This window comes from Phoca vitulina, unplaced genomic scaffold (assembly GCF_004348235.1).
Source record: "Phoca vitulina isolate PV1807 unplaced genomic scaffold, GSC_HSeal_1.0 scaffold22, whole genome shotgun sequence".
Classification (NCBI taxonomy): Eukaryota; Metazoa; Chordata; class Mammalia; order Carnivora; family Phocidae; genus Phoca; species Phoca vitulina.
In genome coordinates this window covers 37,979,227-37,996,920 of record NW_022589725.1, presented here as the reverse complement: position 1 = coordinate 37,996,920, position 17,694 = coordinate 37,979,227, and the positions used below count along the sequence as shown (strand labels likewise).

Below are 17,694 nucleotides of genomic sequence, written 5' to 3'. Positions count from 1 at the left end.
CCCCCCCCTTCATTTTTCCCTTCCTACTATCTTGTTTCAGAGATACAGGTCTGTGATTCATCAGTCTTACACAATTCACAGCGCTCACCATAGCACATACCCTCCCCAATATCCATCACCCAGCCACCCCATCCCTCCCACCCCCCACCACTCCAGCAACCCTCAGTTTGTTTCCTGAGATTAAGAATTCCTCATATCAGTGAGATCATATGATACTTGTCTTTCTCTGATTGACTTATTTCGCTTAGCATAATACCCTCTAGTTCCATCCACGTCATTGCAAATAGCAAGATTTCAGGGGTGTTTTTTTTTTTTGATGGCTGCATAATATTCCATTGTGTATATATACCACATCTTCTTTATCCATTCCTCTGTTGATGGACATCTTGGCTCTTTCCATAGGCAGCGGGTTTTTTTTTTTTTTTTTTAAAGAAACAGAGACATACAGCAATATGGAGAAATCTCACAGAATGTTAGTGACAGATACAAAAGAGTACATTCTATTCATATAACCCCATGTATAAGTTCAGAAACAGGTGAAAGTAATTCATGTTGATAGAAGTCAGAATGGTGGTTACCTTTAGGAAAGGTGTACTACCTGGGAAAGTGCAAAGGAGCTTTCTTAGGTCCTGATCTGGGTAGTGATCACTCAGGTGTATATGTATATAAAAGTTCAAGATACACATTTATGATTTGTAGCCTTGACTTTGTAAGTCCTACATCATTTTGAACAAATAAACCATGAGGAGTACTGCCATTTATTCTTTCTATTCACCAGGACCACTACTTAGTTGACATTGCTTTGTGTATCAATTCATTCAACTCTTCATAAATAACACTTGTACAGTTCTCTACTTCTCACCACTGCCCACTCATTTGACGGATCTTACGGTCGTAACTCTAGCTCCCAGCATGACAATGACCCTGGGTTGCAGTTGGAGAACAGTTTCTGATTAAGCCTAAACACAAATGTAGAGAGTAGACTATCTCTTCTTTTCCTCACAAAGCCTGGTTCTCGAACTGTACTCTTTTTGACTCCTTTCCCCATACAAGGGTTAATCGATCAACTGTTTGGATATTTTTGTCAGTTTCTTGGAAGGTGCACACATGTGTTTTTCTTCCATAAGCTGTCTCCACACAAAGAATTTTAAGGTGCTTTTCCTCTTCCATTTATTTTTTGTGATTCCTCCATAAATTCTCTCAGTTTTATTAAGCTTAAGGCTTAATGCTTAGGAAGTGTGTAGAGATTTATTTGAAATGTTTTAAAAGATTAAATTATGAAGTTCTGGCTTCATAAATGGATTGCCAAATGGTGGAAGTCAACAAAGAAAATAATTTGATTCATTCAGTGTCTGGATGGGAAGTGACTGTTTGGACTTCAGTAAAAGTAGCCTTTAGAATGGGAGGAGTAGAGGCTTAAATGCATTCATTAGAGAAGAACGATTAAAAATAAATGTAAATGAAGAGTGTTTTTAACTCCAAAAATTTTGTCAAGATCAATTAAGCTAACACAAGTGTAAGCAAAGAGATAATGAAGAAAACATTAGTGAAACAGAAAAAACTTAGGTTGGTTAAGAAGTCAGAAGCTGGTTCATTACAAAGACCAATAAAAGAAACAAATGTTTGGCAAATGTGATGAAGAAAAAGCAAAACACAATTAGGATCAGGAATGAAGAAGAAGCACAGTTGCAGATATAAAAGAACATAACAGATTTTAAAGCCTATATAAAAAGGACAATTTTAAGGAAACTATAAATTATCAAAATTGACCCAAGAAGAAGTAAAAGCCTGACATTGACCAATAACCATAAACAAAATAGAAGTGCTACTCAGGGCTTTTTCTTTTGAAAAAGACATTAAAGTCAAACAAATTTTAACAAGCTTTCAAGGAAGATTAACTTTCATCTTATTTCAGATCATTGAGAGATATGGGAAATTTTTCATTTAGTTTTATAAGATTAGTGTAGTTTTGATACTACAATCAGTTAAGTTTAGACAGGAAAAAAATTATAGGCTAGTCTTACCTATCTACATAGTTGCCAAAATCTTAGTTAAATTTCTTAGTATCTGAATCCAACAATACAGTAAGACTTAAGATCAAGGTGAGCTTATCCCAAGAATATGAGGATGTTTCAGTATTAGACAAATTGTTCAATGTAATTCCCTATAAGGACAGATTTAAGGAGATAAACTCCAAGTAATCTCTCCTGCTGAAAGAGCATACTATAAAATTCAGCACCTACTTGTTGTAATGCCTTCTTAGAAAACTAGGAGTAGAAAGAAACTTAACTAATTTGATAAATATTCTCTGTCAGGAGCTTACAGTAAACATATTTCATGTTAAAACATTCCACATGTCCTTTTTTAAATTCAAAAATAAGAGATAAATGTCTGCTATCACCACTGTTACTTCAATGTGGAAATGAAAAGAAACACAAGGAATAAAACCTAGCATGCCAGAGTCAAAGCTGATTGTTTTCACATGATATGGTTGTTTAGAAGATTCAAGAAAATCAACTCTGGCAAAGTAGGAACAAGGTGGGAGATCTTCATTCTCACCCACATTTGCAGCAGGTGTATTTCTCAAGCTCAAACTATAGTTCTAGCAGCATTTTTTTTTTTTGAGATTTCCAAAAATCTCTAAAAGTTATTTCTGTATTTGAAAATGTATTTAATTGTGCGTTTGAGGAACTTTTACTTAGTCTTCAGTTGCAAATGATTAATCTGTAATTATGTTTACTGTATGACATACTACAGAGACAAATATGAGAAGAATCTAATAGAATTCTATACAGAACTTATAAGCAATAAAATGCTCAATTTAAAATCATATGCTTGTGGATTGACATCTGTATTTCATATTCCAAGATGAAAAACATAAAATCTCATTACAGATCATAATCAGCACATGAACATTTTCCAATTTATTTTGATGATAGGGGAAACTAACTTTGAACTTTAAGGAAAATGTTGTCCCTTCCCCCAAAGAATTCCATTCTTCTAATTAGTAGACCTGTGTTACAAAAAAGTACTAAATTATTACTGTTATTTTTTAATTTTGCCAATAAAAACTTTGTGAAAATTTGTTTTCTTTCTTGTTATATAAGTACCTGTACAATATCCTCAAGTTTTTTCCTGGCCTACAAAACCTAAAATACTTACTGTTTGGTTTTTTGCAGAAAAAAGTTGTTGATCCTTACTCTAACCAGTCCATGTCATTTTAAAAGATTCAACTTTTGGGCGCCTGGGTGGCTCAGTCATTAAGCGTCTGCCTTCGGCTCGGGTCATGATCCCAGGGTCCTGGGATCGAGGCCCACATCGGGCTCCTTGCTCCGCAGGAAGCCTGCTTCTCCCTCTCCTGCTCCCCCTGCTTGTGTTCCCTCTCTGGCTGTGTCTCTCTCTGTCAAATAAATAAATAAAATCTTAAAAAAAATAAAAATAAAAAAATAAAATTCAACTTTTATTGTTAGATTCTCCATTTCTGCCATATCTTTGCTCTTTTCCCACCTTTTTTCCTTGTCATACCTTCTCTCTATTACACATATGTAGCAATAACAGAGTCATAAGTAGCCCCCCCATGTCTTGATGTAATATCCTTTTGCATGAGTTCTATTATGCACACTTGCCCACTTACCTACATAAACTAGACGTGGTGGCATTTGGAAAGTACCAAGTGGCTAGTTTGAGAAAGAGTCAAGGTCTAGGTTCTGGAGCAAACTGAAATGGGTATTAGGTAGAGAAATGAGAACACATTAGGTACTTAGAATATTTATCAATTAAAATGCATGCTGTAGCTCTATTGCAAAGATCCTGCAATGAGCATAGGTAGAGTGAACCAGGTCCCAGCAGGATGAAAATGGCTGTGATGGTTCTGCTTTCATAAGCTCTGGCTTTGTCACCTTTCCATGGTACCTTGCCAAGTCAAGGACTTCACATACTACATATCAGCTCATAGAGTCACTCTTGGCGTCTGTGTAGCGAAGCTTATCTCCATAGTTTCATATGAGCAGTTCTCAAGCTCTCTTCTGTTTGAGGAAGTTTTTTTTCCCTTTCCTTTCTCACTTAAGAGAATGTACTGTAGGTACATTTATGATGATAAGTCCACATCCATGCAGTTGTATAAGAAAAAAATTACGGATTCTTTTGTTTCTTGAGTATGAATTTCCTTGTATACTTTCAAGAAAGTTATTTTATTTATTTTTTAAAGATTTTATTTATTTACTTGACAGAGAGCACAAGCAGGGGGATTGGCAGGCAGAGGGAGAGGGAGAAGCAGGCTCCCCACTGAGCAAGGAGCCCGATGCGGGGCTTGATTCCAGGACCCTGAGATCATGACCTGAGCCGAAGGCAGATACTTAACCCACTGAGCCACCCAGGCGCCCCTCAAGAAAGTTATTTTAAATCTTCTCATTTTTAATACCTAGTTATAGCATTAAGATGATTCAGCATTTACTCATTATTATTGCAGATAATGTTGTGCCTAGTGTGTATTTGGCAGTCTGTTTTTCTTGGTGCATTTTGAAGTCATGTTAATACTCTTTCTGTTTTCCTGAGAGAAGCTATGTAAAATAAACTTCTCAAGCTATTAAACCAAATATGATTTGAGGGAGTATTTATTTTGCCTTTATGTTTATTTTCCAATTTAATATTTTTAGTGACTTAAAGATTTATTTTTAAATGTAGTCATTTTGATTTTTTTCTATTGCCCATGTCTTTCAGCTCCTAGAGATAATTCGTTATTGCTGCTGCGAGCAGAGTTACATTTAACCATGAAGAACTACGAGCAGGCTCTACAGGATGCCAATGCCGTTTGTCAGAATGAACCTCTCTTGACTAAGGTATTTGACTAAGGTATTAGTTGGCTTTGGAGATAATAAATGTAAGTTTATGGGATTTTCTTAAGAATAAACGAAGATGATTGTGATTAGGTACCTATACACAGTGTACATTTCCCTCATGATAGTAGTCTAAATGTAGCAATCCACTTCATAATAAACCAACTCAGTTTAAAAGACCAAAAAGTCTCCCAACGGGATTTAGTTAAGAAACACTAATTTAGATTACTTTTAGGAGATATTTAGCTGAATAATATGCCTTTTTAATAAACAAATAAATATATAAACACAATGATAAAATTGTATAATTTGTGAGTAAAGGGAAATGTTTAAAATTACACGTTAGTAAGGTCATATAATAATCATGATTAATAGTTGGGCCCTAATATGCATGGAACATACAAATGTTGGTAGTGAAAGGATGAATGTTTTGTATGTATTTTGGAATAATTTTAGTCTGTGTTGGAAAGGTCTAATATTTCTTTCTGTGATGACGCAAAATAAGCTTTGTTAAAATAATAATGATCGCTTAAGTTGTCACTGAAGATTAAGAAGCCAAACAATAAAAGTTGTAGCTTTTTTCATGAATCTCTGGATTTTAAAACCCAAAAGAGATTTTAAAGTTTTAAGGAACTTGTAATAAAATTAACATGGATCACATGCTCTATTAGCTAGTAAGTAAAAATATTTTGTCCCTCTATATTACTGTTTATCATTTTTGTTTTAGAAACATTGAAGAGGCATTAACCCATGTTAATAGAAAAGATGGACTTCTTTCCTTCCTTCAACCAACCTTCCTCCATTCTTTTAAAAAAAAAAATGTTTTCAGCTTAGATTAAGTGTTAAATTGGAATTGGGGATGAGCCTAAGGATGGGAAACAAATGTTTGTTGGACCAAGCCCAGAAATCTGTTTTTTGCTTGCTTGCTTCACTAAAAATATTTTCTCCTCCTTTTTCTGATGACTTTTGTCCTATCCCTTGATCTATTAATCTTCTAAAGTAATTTCTGTCAGTAATGATTGAGCCTTAATTGTTATGAATTATAAGTTTATTATTTCTGACTGACAGAAATTATATTGCCCTATGAGGCTGTATTGCCCTATGAGGCTAGTTTCTGTATTGCCCTATGAGGCTAGTTTCTTCTCCACAGTATTGATTTTTTGAGGTAAAAACTTGGCAGTGTGTCTTTGATGAAAGACAGACTTAGTTACTACAAAGTTACGTTGAGAATTTTAACTGTAAGAGAGCCAGCAAATGAATTATTAGCTTTTGGGATTTGGGTTATGTCTTTAGGGTTTATTGCAAATCTGTGGACCTCAATTCTTGATAAATGCCTAGTGAAGAACAGCTTTAGTGGAAGTATACCCTGATAAATCAATTTAAGGTAATGAAGGATGGAAATTTGTTTCCAGGTTAATGTTATAACTAGGATTAGAGCAGAAGCGACATTGGAAAGTAAGTTGAAAGGACTAAGGGAAGGATGAAGTTGTCCAACTGTGGCTGAGATGATACGGAAGCACTTGTAGAACCAACTTCGAGTTTTCAGTTGGGGACTACTATACCAGTGTGTTTTATCCAGGCAAACTATCCTTTCAAGCCATCCGTCATGGCTGATACTGATTCACAACTTTTGGTGCAAATGGAGATAAGTCAGTGCTAACAAAATATTTGCCCGTATGCAGAAATATAAATAGGCATGTGATAAGTTTGATCTTATTCAAATGGGTAAGCATACCTGTGCTTTTTAATGCTCATAGAATCCTATGCTGGTAAAATAAGTCTCAATAGATTTCAAATTATTGAAATCTTGAAGAGTATGCTCTCTGACAATAGAATGAAAAGAGTAATTGATGATAATAAAACATCCAGGAAATCCTTAAACTTGTTATTTAATTAGATTACCTCTAAAAATCCATGGAACCAAGGAGAAATCACAAAGGAAACTAGGAACTATTTTGAAATCACTGATAATAAAAGCCCATTACATTTAATTCGTCATATACAGCTAAAACCATTCTTTGAGGGAAATTTATAATATTAGTAAATTATTAAAGAAGGTCTCAAAAGAGTGATCTGTTTCCTCCTTAAAAAACTAAGAAAAGAAGAGCAAATTAAAATAAAAGTAAGTAGAAAAAAAGAAATAATATAAGAGATAGGAGTCAATACATAGAAAACAGAAAAACAATAAAGAAAAGTCAATGAAACAAAACCTGTTTTGAAAAGATCAGTGAAATTTATATACCTCACAAGACTAATCAGGAAAAAAGAGAAAAGATACAGATTAGTAATATCAGGAATGAAAGAGGAGATATCACTATAGATCCTACAGACATTAAAAGGATAAAAAAGGAACAATTTTATGAACAAATTTGTACCAATACATTCAACAACCTAGAAGTTAACAAACTCCTTGAAAGATACAAACTACCAGTGTTCAATCAAGAAGAAATAGAGAACCTCAATAGCCTTATCTTTCTTTAGAGAAATTGAAGTTGTAGTTAACCACCCTCCCCTCCAAAATATCAGGACCAGATGGAATTACTGATAAATTCTATCACACATTTAAGGAAGAAATAATGCAAATCCTTCAAAGATTCTTCTGGAAAACAGAAAAGGGGGAACACTTATTTTATGAGAACAGCATTATTGTGATAACAAAACCAGGCAAAAACATTTAAAAAACAAACAAACAAACTTCACACTGATACCTGTCATCATCTCATTTGAAAATCAATTTGTATTGACAGACTGAAAAAATGCAATAAATGAAGGTAAAGCACTTGATAAAATTGAACGCCCTTCATGTTAAAAACTTTGTATGAACTAGAAATAGCAGGGGATTTCCTCAATCTGATAACCACTATCTATGAAAACCCTTATAGCAAACATCATTCTTAATGGTAGGAAATGGAGTGCCTTTCTGCTAAGACCAAGAAAAATAAAAGGTGTTTGCTTTTACCACAATAAGATACTGGAGGTACTAGCCAGAATGGTAAAACAAAACAAAAAACAAAAAAGAAAAGAAATAAAAGGCATACATAATGAATGGAAAGGAAAATGCAATACTGTCTATTCACAGTTGACATAATTGTGAGGAAATCTCAAGAAATTTACAAAAAGCTTGCAGGCTACAAGGTGGTATGCAAAAATGAAACCAATCATATTCTACTAAGCAACAAGAAACAATTATAAAAATGAAAATTTAAAAATAATACTGTTGACAATAGTTTAAAAAAAATGACATACTTAGGGATAAGGTTAACAAAGTACCTACAAAATCTATATACTGAAAACTACAAAACATTGCTGAGAGAAATGAAGTATCACTTAAATAAGTATAAATGCGTACCAGGTTCAGAATACTCAATGTTAGTAAGATGACAGATTCCCCAAAAAACAACAGTTCCAATTAAAATTCTGGTATTCTTCTTTGCAGAATTTGGCAAATTGGCTTTAAAATATACATATATGTATGTGTGTATATGTATACACACACACACACATTTATGGAAATACAAGGGACAGAAGAGCCAAAACAATTTTAAAAAATAAGAATGGAGTTGCAGGAAATACACTACCTGATACCAAGACTTACTATAAAGCTACGGTATTGAGAACTGTGTAGATTACTAAAACAGAAGACAGTAAAGAAATAGACCTACACATAAGTGGTGAATTAGTTTTTTACAATAGTGCAAAGATAACTCTATAGGAAAAGAATAATTTTTTCATTTTTTAGTAGGAGAAAATTGGATATCTATTTGCAAAAAAAAAAATGAACCTCAACCCTCTCCTTACATCATATATTAAAATTAATTCAAAATGGAGCATCAACTTAAACATATAGTCTATAACTAAAGCATATCTGAAACAAAATATAAAAATCTCTGACACTTTTTGTAAAGCAAAGATTTCTTATCCAGGACACAGGACAAATTGTAAAAGAAAAAGTAAATTGGTCTTCATCAAAACTGAAAATTCTGTTCTTCAAAAGATAATGCTACAAAAACAAACCAGCAAACAGAATAGGAGAAAATATTTGCAAGACATATATCTGGTAAGCCATATATCTGTATATAGCATATATAAAGAACACTTACCAACTTAATCATAATGTAAATAACCCAGTTAAGTAATGGGCAAGGACAGATACTTCACTAAAGAAGACATAGGAATATCAACTGAACACATCAAAAGAGGCTCCACATCATTAGTCATTAGGAAAATGCAAATTAAAACCTCAAGGAGATACCACTATATACCCACTAAAATGGCTTAAACTTAAAAGAATGACCATACTAAGTGTGGACGAGGATGTCCAACAACTGAAACCCTTACACAATGCGGTGGGAATGCAGAACAGTACAGCCACAATGGAAGACAGTTCAGAAGTTTCTTTAAAGTTAAGCGTACACTTCCTATGTGACCTAACAATCGTGCTCTTAGTTATTTTCCCGAGAGAAGTAAAAAGATGTTAATATAATATTTATAACAGCTTAATTCATAATAGTCAAAGACTGAAAATAACCCATAGGTCCATCAACATGTAAACAGAAGTTATCAGCAAGATGGCAGCCTAGGGGGTCCCAACACTCATTTCTCCCACAAAATCAACAAAAGCAATAAACAAACAACTATAAACCAATGAAAACAGCTCTGGGAAAGCTCTGGACTACAGTAAAGCAGCATTAGAAACCCTGTAGAGCCCCAAAACTAAGGGTGGCCACAAAGAAAAGTGTAGGAAGTATTTTACCTGTATCACTCCATTCCCCAGTCCAGAGCAGCTCAATACTGAGAAGTGTCCCCTCAGAGGGATTTCACCCCATGAGGTAAAGAGAACCGGAGGACTCTTGCAATCCTTGTCATCGCCATGAGCTTCTGCAGCCTTTGCTACTGAGGACCCCAATACTCTTAACCAAAGCTGAACCCAGCTGATAGAAGTGCCCAGAATCCTGCCTCAGGGTCTCCTTCCCAGGGCTGGTGCTGTTGCTCTGGTGACACCTGGCCACTGGAGCCCAAGTTACTGCTGTGCCCTGTTCTCCAGGACTGGAATGCCACAGGGCCTCACCATTTACAGGAAGCAGAGCTGCCTCTGTGTTGTCGCCCCCTCCCTCAGTCTGAAGCCCTGACGCTGACCCATCGTTTCAAACCTGAGCTTCTGCTGCTCTGTGCCCTTCATCCTGGGTCCCAAGTGACAGCTTTGACCTGCTACCACTGGGTCATGCTGCCATTGCTGTGTATCCCACCCCCTTGGTCCTGAATTGGGGTACCTCTGTGCCCTGTTATCCCTGGGATCTGTTGATGCATCTCTCCCCCTCTGCATTATCCCCCTAAACTCATGTCACAGCAAGGAGCTCCAGAGACCCAGATCCCGGTTCCATGGGTGATCTGCACACACTCTTACCCTTCAGATACTATTGTCTGAGTCTGTGTCCCAGACCATGGGCTGCGGTAGTTCTACCTGTCACTGAGCCTGTGACCCCAGCTTCTCTGCTGCTGTGAATGCCAGCACACCAGGACTGTCGCCAACACCCATGGACAAAGTACAACAGGAGGATCCCAGCAGGCTTTCCCCCCCAACAGCCCTAGCCATCACTGCTGTCACAGACACCCGCAGGAGGCCCACAGTCTCGGCTGCTAAGGATTCCCACAGCCTTTGCCAGTGTTGGACGCAGTTGCCAGATCTGCATGGACACCATGCTACCGCACCCTAGCCAGCTGGTGCCTTTACAGCCAACTTTAGATGAAAATCTTTCCCCCTCGAATCCACATTGCCCAGACAGAAAACCAGCAAGGAAATAATGGACTTGGACTATATTTCAGGCCAAATGGATCTGATAGTTACATATAGAATATTCCACCCAAGAGCAGCAAAATATATATTGTTTCAAGAGCAAACAGAACATTCTCCAGGATGGATCATATGTTAGGTCACCAAACAAGTCTTAACAAATTTAAGAAGATTGAAATCTTATCAAGTATCTTTTCCAGACACAATGGCACGAAAACTAGAAATAGTAACAGAAAGAAAGCTGGAAAAATCACAAATATGTGGAAATGAAACAACAGACTTCCAAACAACCAATGAGTCAAAGAAGAAATCAAAGGAGAAATAAAAAAATCTTGAGACAAAGGGAAATGGAAACACACATACCAAAACGTATCGGGTGCAGCAGAAATAGTTCTAATAGGGTGGTTTACACCTACATTAATAAAATAAAGATCTCAAACAACTTAATCTTATTCTTCAAGTAACTAGGAAAAAAAAAGTCCAAATTTAGCAAAAGGAATAAAAATTAGAGCAGAAACGAAATAGAGACTAGAGAGACAACAGAAATGATCAATGAAATACATGTGTGATTTCATTTATATGAAATTCCCAAAAAGGCAAAACTCTAGTGACAGATCAGTGGTTCCTGGACTTGGAGAGAGGTTAGGATTGACTTTGAAGGGCATGTGAGAACTTTCTGGGGCGATGGAAATGTGCTACATCATGATTGTGGTTGTAGTTACACACTGTATATATTTGTCAAAAGTCCTATATTGTACCTTTAAAGTTGGTGGCATTTTATTATATATAAATTATACCTCCATAAGTCCATCATGGAAGAGAATAGGGAATATTTATGAGATGAGAAAGCTCAGCAAATTTTTGGAATGCAGGTGAATGGATGAAAAAGCAGAGAACATTATAGTTCAAATGGGAGCTGAGCTCATGTCCTAATGCAAACTCCAGAGAAGATTCAATTTAAGCTCTTGGGAAAGGAATAAGAAAGGAGGTTTGCTTGACATGCCAGTTCACTCCGCCATGCAGAACAGTAGTGGGGCAAAAAAAAAAAAAAAAAAAAAAATCATAATGCCCCGCCTCCACCTCCTGCAAAGAATTTGGACAAACTGCTTGGGGAAAGTGTGGCTGCCAATGCATGCAGGAGGTTCCCCCCTCCACCCCGCCCTAAGTAAGCCCCTCTAAATCCTGATGCATGGGGCTCCCTGCCTAAGGCCTGGCTTCCCTACCACACACCTGAAAATAAAACCTCTCAAATAGATCTCCCTCATGTAGATGAAGGATCCAAAAAGTCTTCCATTCAGCAATGAAGTCTATGAAGTCAAGGGTCTGGCTCAACATGAGACAAAACCAGTTGGAAACAGTACATCTTTTTAAAATATGAATGAAGGGGTGCCTGCGTGGCCCAGATGCTTAAGCATCTGCCTTTGGCTCAGGTCATGATCCCAGGGTCCTGGGATCGAGCCCCACATTGGGCTCCCTGCTTGGCGGGAAGCCTGCTTCTCCCTCTCCCTCTACTGTTCCCTGTGCTTGTGCTCTCTCACTCTCTCTGTCAAATAAATAAATAAAATCTTAAAAAATATATATATGAATGAAGAAACAGGGATTAACAAGAAAAAATTCAATAAAATAAAGAAGAAAAAGACTAAAATGCATGGTCAGGACTGACCCAAATGGAAATATAATATATGAATTGATAAAACAAATTATAATGTTTACAATGATTTGAGAAAATACTGCATTCACCCAAAAAAAAAAAAAAATTCTGGTGGAAAATACTGATCCCATATTGCACTTTGTTTATTTCTGTTGTAGTAATTTGTATGTTATGCTTTGTGTTATAGATATTTCTTGTCATGTCGGTCTTCTCTCACAAGACTATGCTCTTTGAAGACAGGAACATGGTTGTGATCTGTGATGACTGAGTGTATTTAAAATTGGTAGATAGTCACTTCTCTTACTTAGCATGGCCCTTGAAACTGCCTTGGGCTTAAATTCCTAGTCTGGTGATTCCTGTGTTCTGCTTATAGATTGTGTTTATGAGATATTCGGGTTTGCTCAGGTTCCAAGGTAGTAGAGCTAGAGCCATCCTTGGGGGGTTTTTGTTTATTCTAGCTGATATGAAAATTCAGTAGTTCTAATGATTTTTTTTCGGGGCCCTTTGTATGCAAGTATATAATCACACTTTTTAAAAATGTGTATCTTGTCTTTTGATGAATCCAGGGGCATCATATGAAGGCTCAGGCTCTTTCTGGATTGGGAAGAAGTAAGGAAGTGTTAAAGGAATTTCTCTACTGCCTTGCTTTAAATCCTGAATGTAACTCAGTGAAGAAAGAAGCACAGAAGGTGTGATTTTCTTTAAACGAATTCTTTCTTAAGTCTCATTTATATAGCCTTTATGTCCATGCTGAGTAATTCCTGCGTGTCAAATAAACAAATAATATAGTTCTGAATATTCATGACAATGTGATTAAAAGCACACAGGAATGATCATGAGTTTCACACGTTTGATAACTTTCATCCAGGGATAAAGCACAATGTTTCATGAGACAGCATTTGCACAGCTCCGTTCTGCTGGGATAATGACATGGGCTAAGGAGGCAGGGTCAATGTGTGAGATTAGGGGAGGCAAAGTGAGTTTTCTTAGAGTTGTAATTTCAAGCATTATAGTTTGTATAGGAGACCTATAAAAGACATTGTGATAATATACAAAATACAGCAGTTCAGCTGGAAAGGTTGACTTGAAATTGCCAGCAAAGCTTCACCAGCATGATGCAGGTCTTTAACCCAGTCTTATTAGAGGTCATTGAGTCACATTTGCTGTGGGAACCCACCCCATATATAAGAGCCTGTACAATAGTTAGTCTGAGCACTTCCAGTGACCACGAGTTCTTGTTTTTATGTCAGTGTTTCCTATTTTAGCACTATTCATTGCTGACTTCTTTCATACATTTACCTTGCAATTTCCACTTTACAGGCTAGTTTTATTTTCTGGAGCAAGAGGGAATGAATCTGTTCTTCCTCCTCCATTTTAAACCACCTTAGATATTTGAGATTGGCTGTTATCTTTGCCCTAAGTCTTTCTTTGGACTGAACATCCTTTTCTCATGGAACAAGGTTGTAAGGTTTCCTCCTCTGGATGCATTCTAGTGTACCTCAGCATCCACATCTGACAGCGACACGAGGGGAACTTTTTTTTTTTTTTAAGATTTTATTTATTTATTTGACAGAGAGAGACACAGTGAGAGAGGGAACACAAGCAGGGGGAGTGGGAGAGGGAGAAGCAGGCTTCCCGCCGAGCAGGGAGCCCGATGCGGGGCTCGATCCCAGGACCCTGGGACCATGACCTGAGCCGAAGGCAGACGCTTAATGACTGAGCCACCTAGGCGCCCCACGAGGGGAACTTTTACCTTCCCTTGTGTTCATATCATGAAGCGTGTTTGTTTATTTTTAGCCTAATACCGTCACACTGTTGGCTCCTATTAGAACCTGGGTTAGCCCAAACACCTAGATCTTTTTTTGTTTTCAGTGAGAACTTTCTAGCAATACTTTTGAGCCTTGTATTGTGCAGTGGATTGGTCTTTGTTAATGCTCTCAAATTATCACTTATGGGTTTTGGCCATTGTTTCAACTTGTCAGAATAATACTCAATCTTAACATTGGCTCTTCTATCCCTGCCTGCTTTGTCCCACCTGCAAATTTCACAAGAACCTTAAAACGTATCTCAACCGCTCTTTACAACAGCTTAAGAAATTCAGCCTGAGCTCAAACTTAAGCGGATTTACAAAGGTCCCAGGGCCAGAATCTAGGCCTGGTGATGCTTGGGGTGCTTCTTGTCTGTCTGGTGCTATTTCAGATATGATGTTTTTCCCTGTAGCATTCTGTGAGGGGTAGATGTCTATCTCAGTGCCCCAACACTGCCAGCCTGTTGATGCCCATGAAAAGTAATCTCCCAGGCAGCCTTCTGCTGCTTTACTGGAGCCCCCCAGAGCCAGTGCTGAGGACACTGATGTCCCTGCTGAGTGCTGTTCCTTCTTGATACAGGGGTCATGGGTACGGGTGCACTGATCTGTCACATGAAGAACAGTGGCAGGTTCTTTACTGGGTTTCAGTCACTCCTTTATACCTCTCTTAAGCCTTTGGATTCAGCGGAGTCCATGAGGTTTGGCAGGACCATCGAGTGACTGGCGGTCACTTCCCACCACCACCAGAGGCTAGTCCATGGTTCTTGAACTAGAATTATGGCTCTTAACCCGATCTTCCTTTAAAGTTCTTTACTAGGCGGCTCTTCTGGTTCTCTTGTAAGTTGAGCAGTTCCTCTAGAAATATCTCAGTTGTGGGTGATCTCAACGTGGATTTAATTTAGGATCCCCACAACCTCTACACCCCACTTTTCTCTCTTAACCATGAGACTTTTAAGGATGATTTTCTGTAGCAGATATGTAAGGACCAGACAGAAAGAACTGGTAATACTCATATTTTATAATTGGTAAGACTAAGCTGGAAAGGGACTGGTAGCTAAACTGCCTAAAGCATTGATTATGGTTCCAGAAACTTGAGTTTTGAAATAGTGGCAGTTGGAATATGGTAAATATTCTTTTCAATGTGTTAGGCCTATTTGCCCTTAGAGTTTCCTTTGGATCTTTAAGACATATTATGTATTTTTCAAAAGTGTTTTAAAATTGTTTTTTTCTTCTTGGAAATTTTATAGGTAATGTGCGAGGTGTTTTTTCCAGCTTCAGAAAATGTGCCTCAGAATTTGACATCTTCCATCCAAAGCAGAATATTGAACAGCAGGCTAAAGGCTCAGTGTGCCAGCCATGTAAACACCCAGCCTCTGGAAGAAGGTGGTAGTGCAGGGGGTTCTAAGGTATGAAGTACATGTGTTTGTCAGGATTATCTTGATTAAGCTTTATGTAATGCCTTAATTTTGAACACTTACAAGTTATTCAGACTGTGGCATTATGTTAGTTGGAAGTACTTCTCAAGACCGGTTCTAGCTCCTCAACCTGAAAGTTTTTAAGTTTTTAAGTTTTAAAGGAAGCTGGTGGAAGTAATGAAAATGATTGAAAGAAACATGTAGAAACATTCAGGACATCACACATTGAGAACCCCAGGCATCAGGAGACTCGAATTTATTTTGGCTTGGAGAAAAGAAAACAGAGGGTTGGTTTGCATATATGAAGACTGATGTTCAGTTGATCTGTCTCAAAAAGAATTATTCTGTATTTTACCATGGGAAGTGTAAAGCTTGTCTTGGAAGTTAATAGATGAAACCAATCATGAAGGAAGAGCATAAGCCCTCTTTTTTCCGGAGATTTCTAAGAAAAGCATTACATGAATATTGTTTTCTCTTATGCTATGATTTCTTTAATATTCAGGGTTCTTTTTTCCTACTTAACCAGAATCCATCTGAGAAATCTGATGTGTTTAGAAATACCAATTCTTCAGTTTTGTATTTTACACTGGGCCTGCACTTTGAAGAGGATAAAGAAGTGTTGGAAAGTATCCTTCCAGTAGCACCCAGCACCGGTTTAAAGAGACAATTTCCAAATGATTTGGAGGATGTGCATGACCTGAATGGCCCTGGGAAAATTCCCAAGAAAGGTCAGTAAGTTATTTTGTCATGGAGTTGTATGACTCCAGAGTGATAGAATGTTAGCTAATATTCAATATATTTAAAAAAAATTTTTTATACGGATAGTTTAAAATTAATAATGAAAGGAATATATCAGCTTTATGATTATAGTACATTTTAAAATTGTTAATCCTACAAAAACTTCATAGTCAGAAATAGGGAAAATTTAGTTGTAACTTTAACTTTTATTCATGCTCACTGTCCAGATAGATTATTGTTATATATGCTTAATCTGATAGGAACTATTCCTGCCCAGCATGATTTGTTATATTGGTGTAACACATTTTAACCAGAGGAAATGCAGATGCTGCATGCTCTTGTCCAGATGAGCAATGTTAATTATAGCATTTTAAACTTTTTCAGAGGCAGATTCCTCACCTCAAAGGAACATGACCTCTAACATAGGAGAAAGTCCAGAGCTCTCCATAGATGTAACTGACTTTGAGTGTGCCCTTTGCATGAGGTAGGATGACAGAGAACCTGTGCAACTGTTTGAAAACCTCATCCTTTCTGAATTGGATATCCTAAACATAATGGGCTTTTTATTATCAGAGAAATTACGTATACCTTAGTAATAAATGATTTATTTTCAAAAAATTTGATAAGGAAAATCTCAATGGAAATGGATATCTGTAATTTCTACAGCTGTAAGGGAATTATCTTAAGGAATTCTTAGAAAATAAATAGATTATTTGAAAATCTCTTCTGGACATTTTTGGCTAAAAACTCAGATATATTTTCCAGGTTGCTCTTTGAGCCTGTCACTACACCATGTGGACATACGTTTTGCCTGAAATGCCTTGAACGCTGCCTCGACCATGCCCCACATTGTCCACTGTGTAAAGAAAAACTCTCAGAAGTAAGTATTTCTTCTGGAACAACAGGACCGTTCAGCCACTCCTCTCATCCCTCAGTAGATGCTCATTTCTGGGGTTGGCTTTGCTTCCACTACCCATTTACTAAAGAAAGTTGGATTTCTCCAGTCAAAGATAGGTCTTTTTCCTATCTGATTTCTCAAAAAGTACACAAGGGAAGTTTAGATGCAGAAACAATTAAATGTCAGGGAAATTTTCAGGCATGAATTATAATTGAGATATACTGAAAACAGGTAACATAATTGGAGCTCTTACAATGTGTTAGTTATAAATAGTTGAGATAACATTACTGAGTCCCCGCCATATGTTAATCCTAAAGGGTTGAGATAACATTATGGCGCACTTAATACGTGCCAAGGATTCTGTCCTTTACCTCATCTCAAGGTGAAGTCATATTGCAGTACTCAGTTTTGCATAGGATGGAAGACTTGATCAGTTCTGACTACCGGGAAATCCCTTTGGTGTGCTGTCCGTTGTGTCTTTTGTCTGTAATCAAAGCCAGTAGTACTTAAGATTCCATGGAGGGAAGCTATTTAGTTATGTCTAACTCAAAAATAAACT

The 17,694-nt window shown here is 37.0% G+C and overlaps 1 protein-coding gene across 2 annotated transcripts in view; it reads left to right on the top strand.

Annotated features, from left to right (window-relative positions):
* Positions 1-17,694, top strand: part of LONRF2 (LON peptidase N-terminal domain and ring finger 2) — a 37,666-nt gene that overhangs the window by 5,554 nt on the left and 14,418 nt on the right. For both annotated transcript variants that reach the window (XM_032419421.1, XM_032419420.1), the window contains exons 2-7: positions 4,720-4,838; positions 12,844-12,966; positions 15,332-15,490; positions 16,026-16,227; positions 16,622-16,721; positions 17,003-17,117. In XM_032419421.1, the coding sequence (XP_032275312.1) occupies positions 4,720-4,838; positions 12,844-12,966; positions 15,332-15,490; positions 16,026-16,227; positions 16,622-16,721; positions 17,003-17,117 (818 nt within the window). The remainder of the gene's footprint in view (positions 1-4,719; positions 4,839-12,843; positions 12,967-15,331; positions 15,491-16,025; positions 16,228-16,621; positions 16,722-17,002; positions 17,118-17,694) is intronic.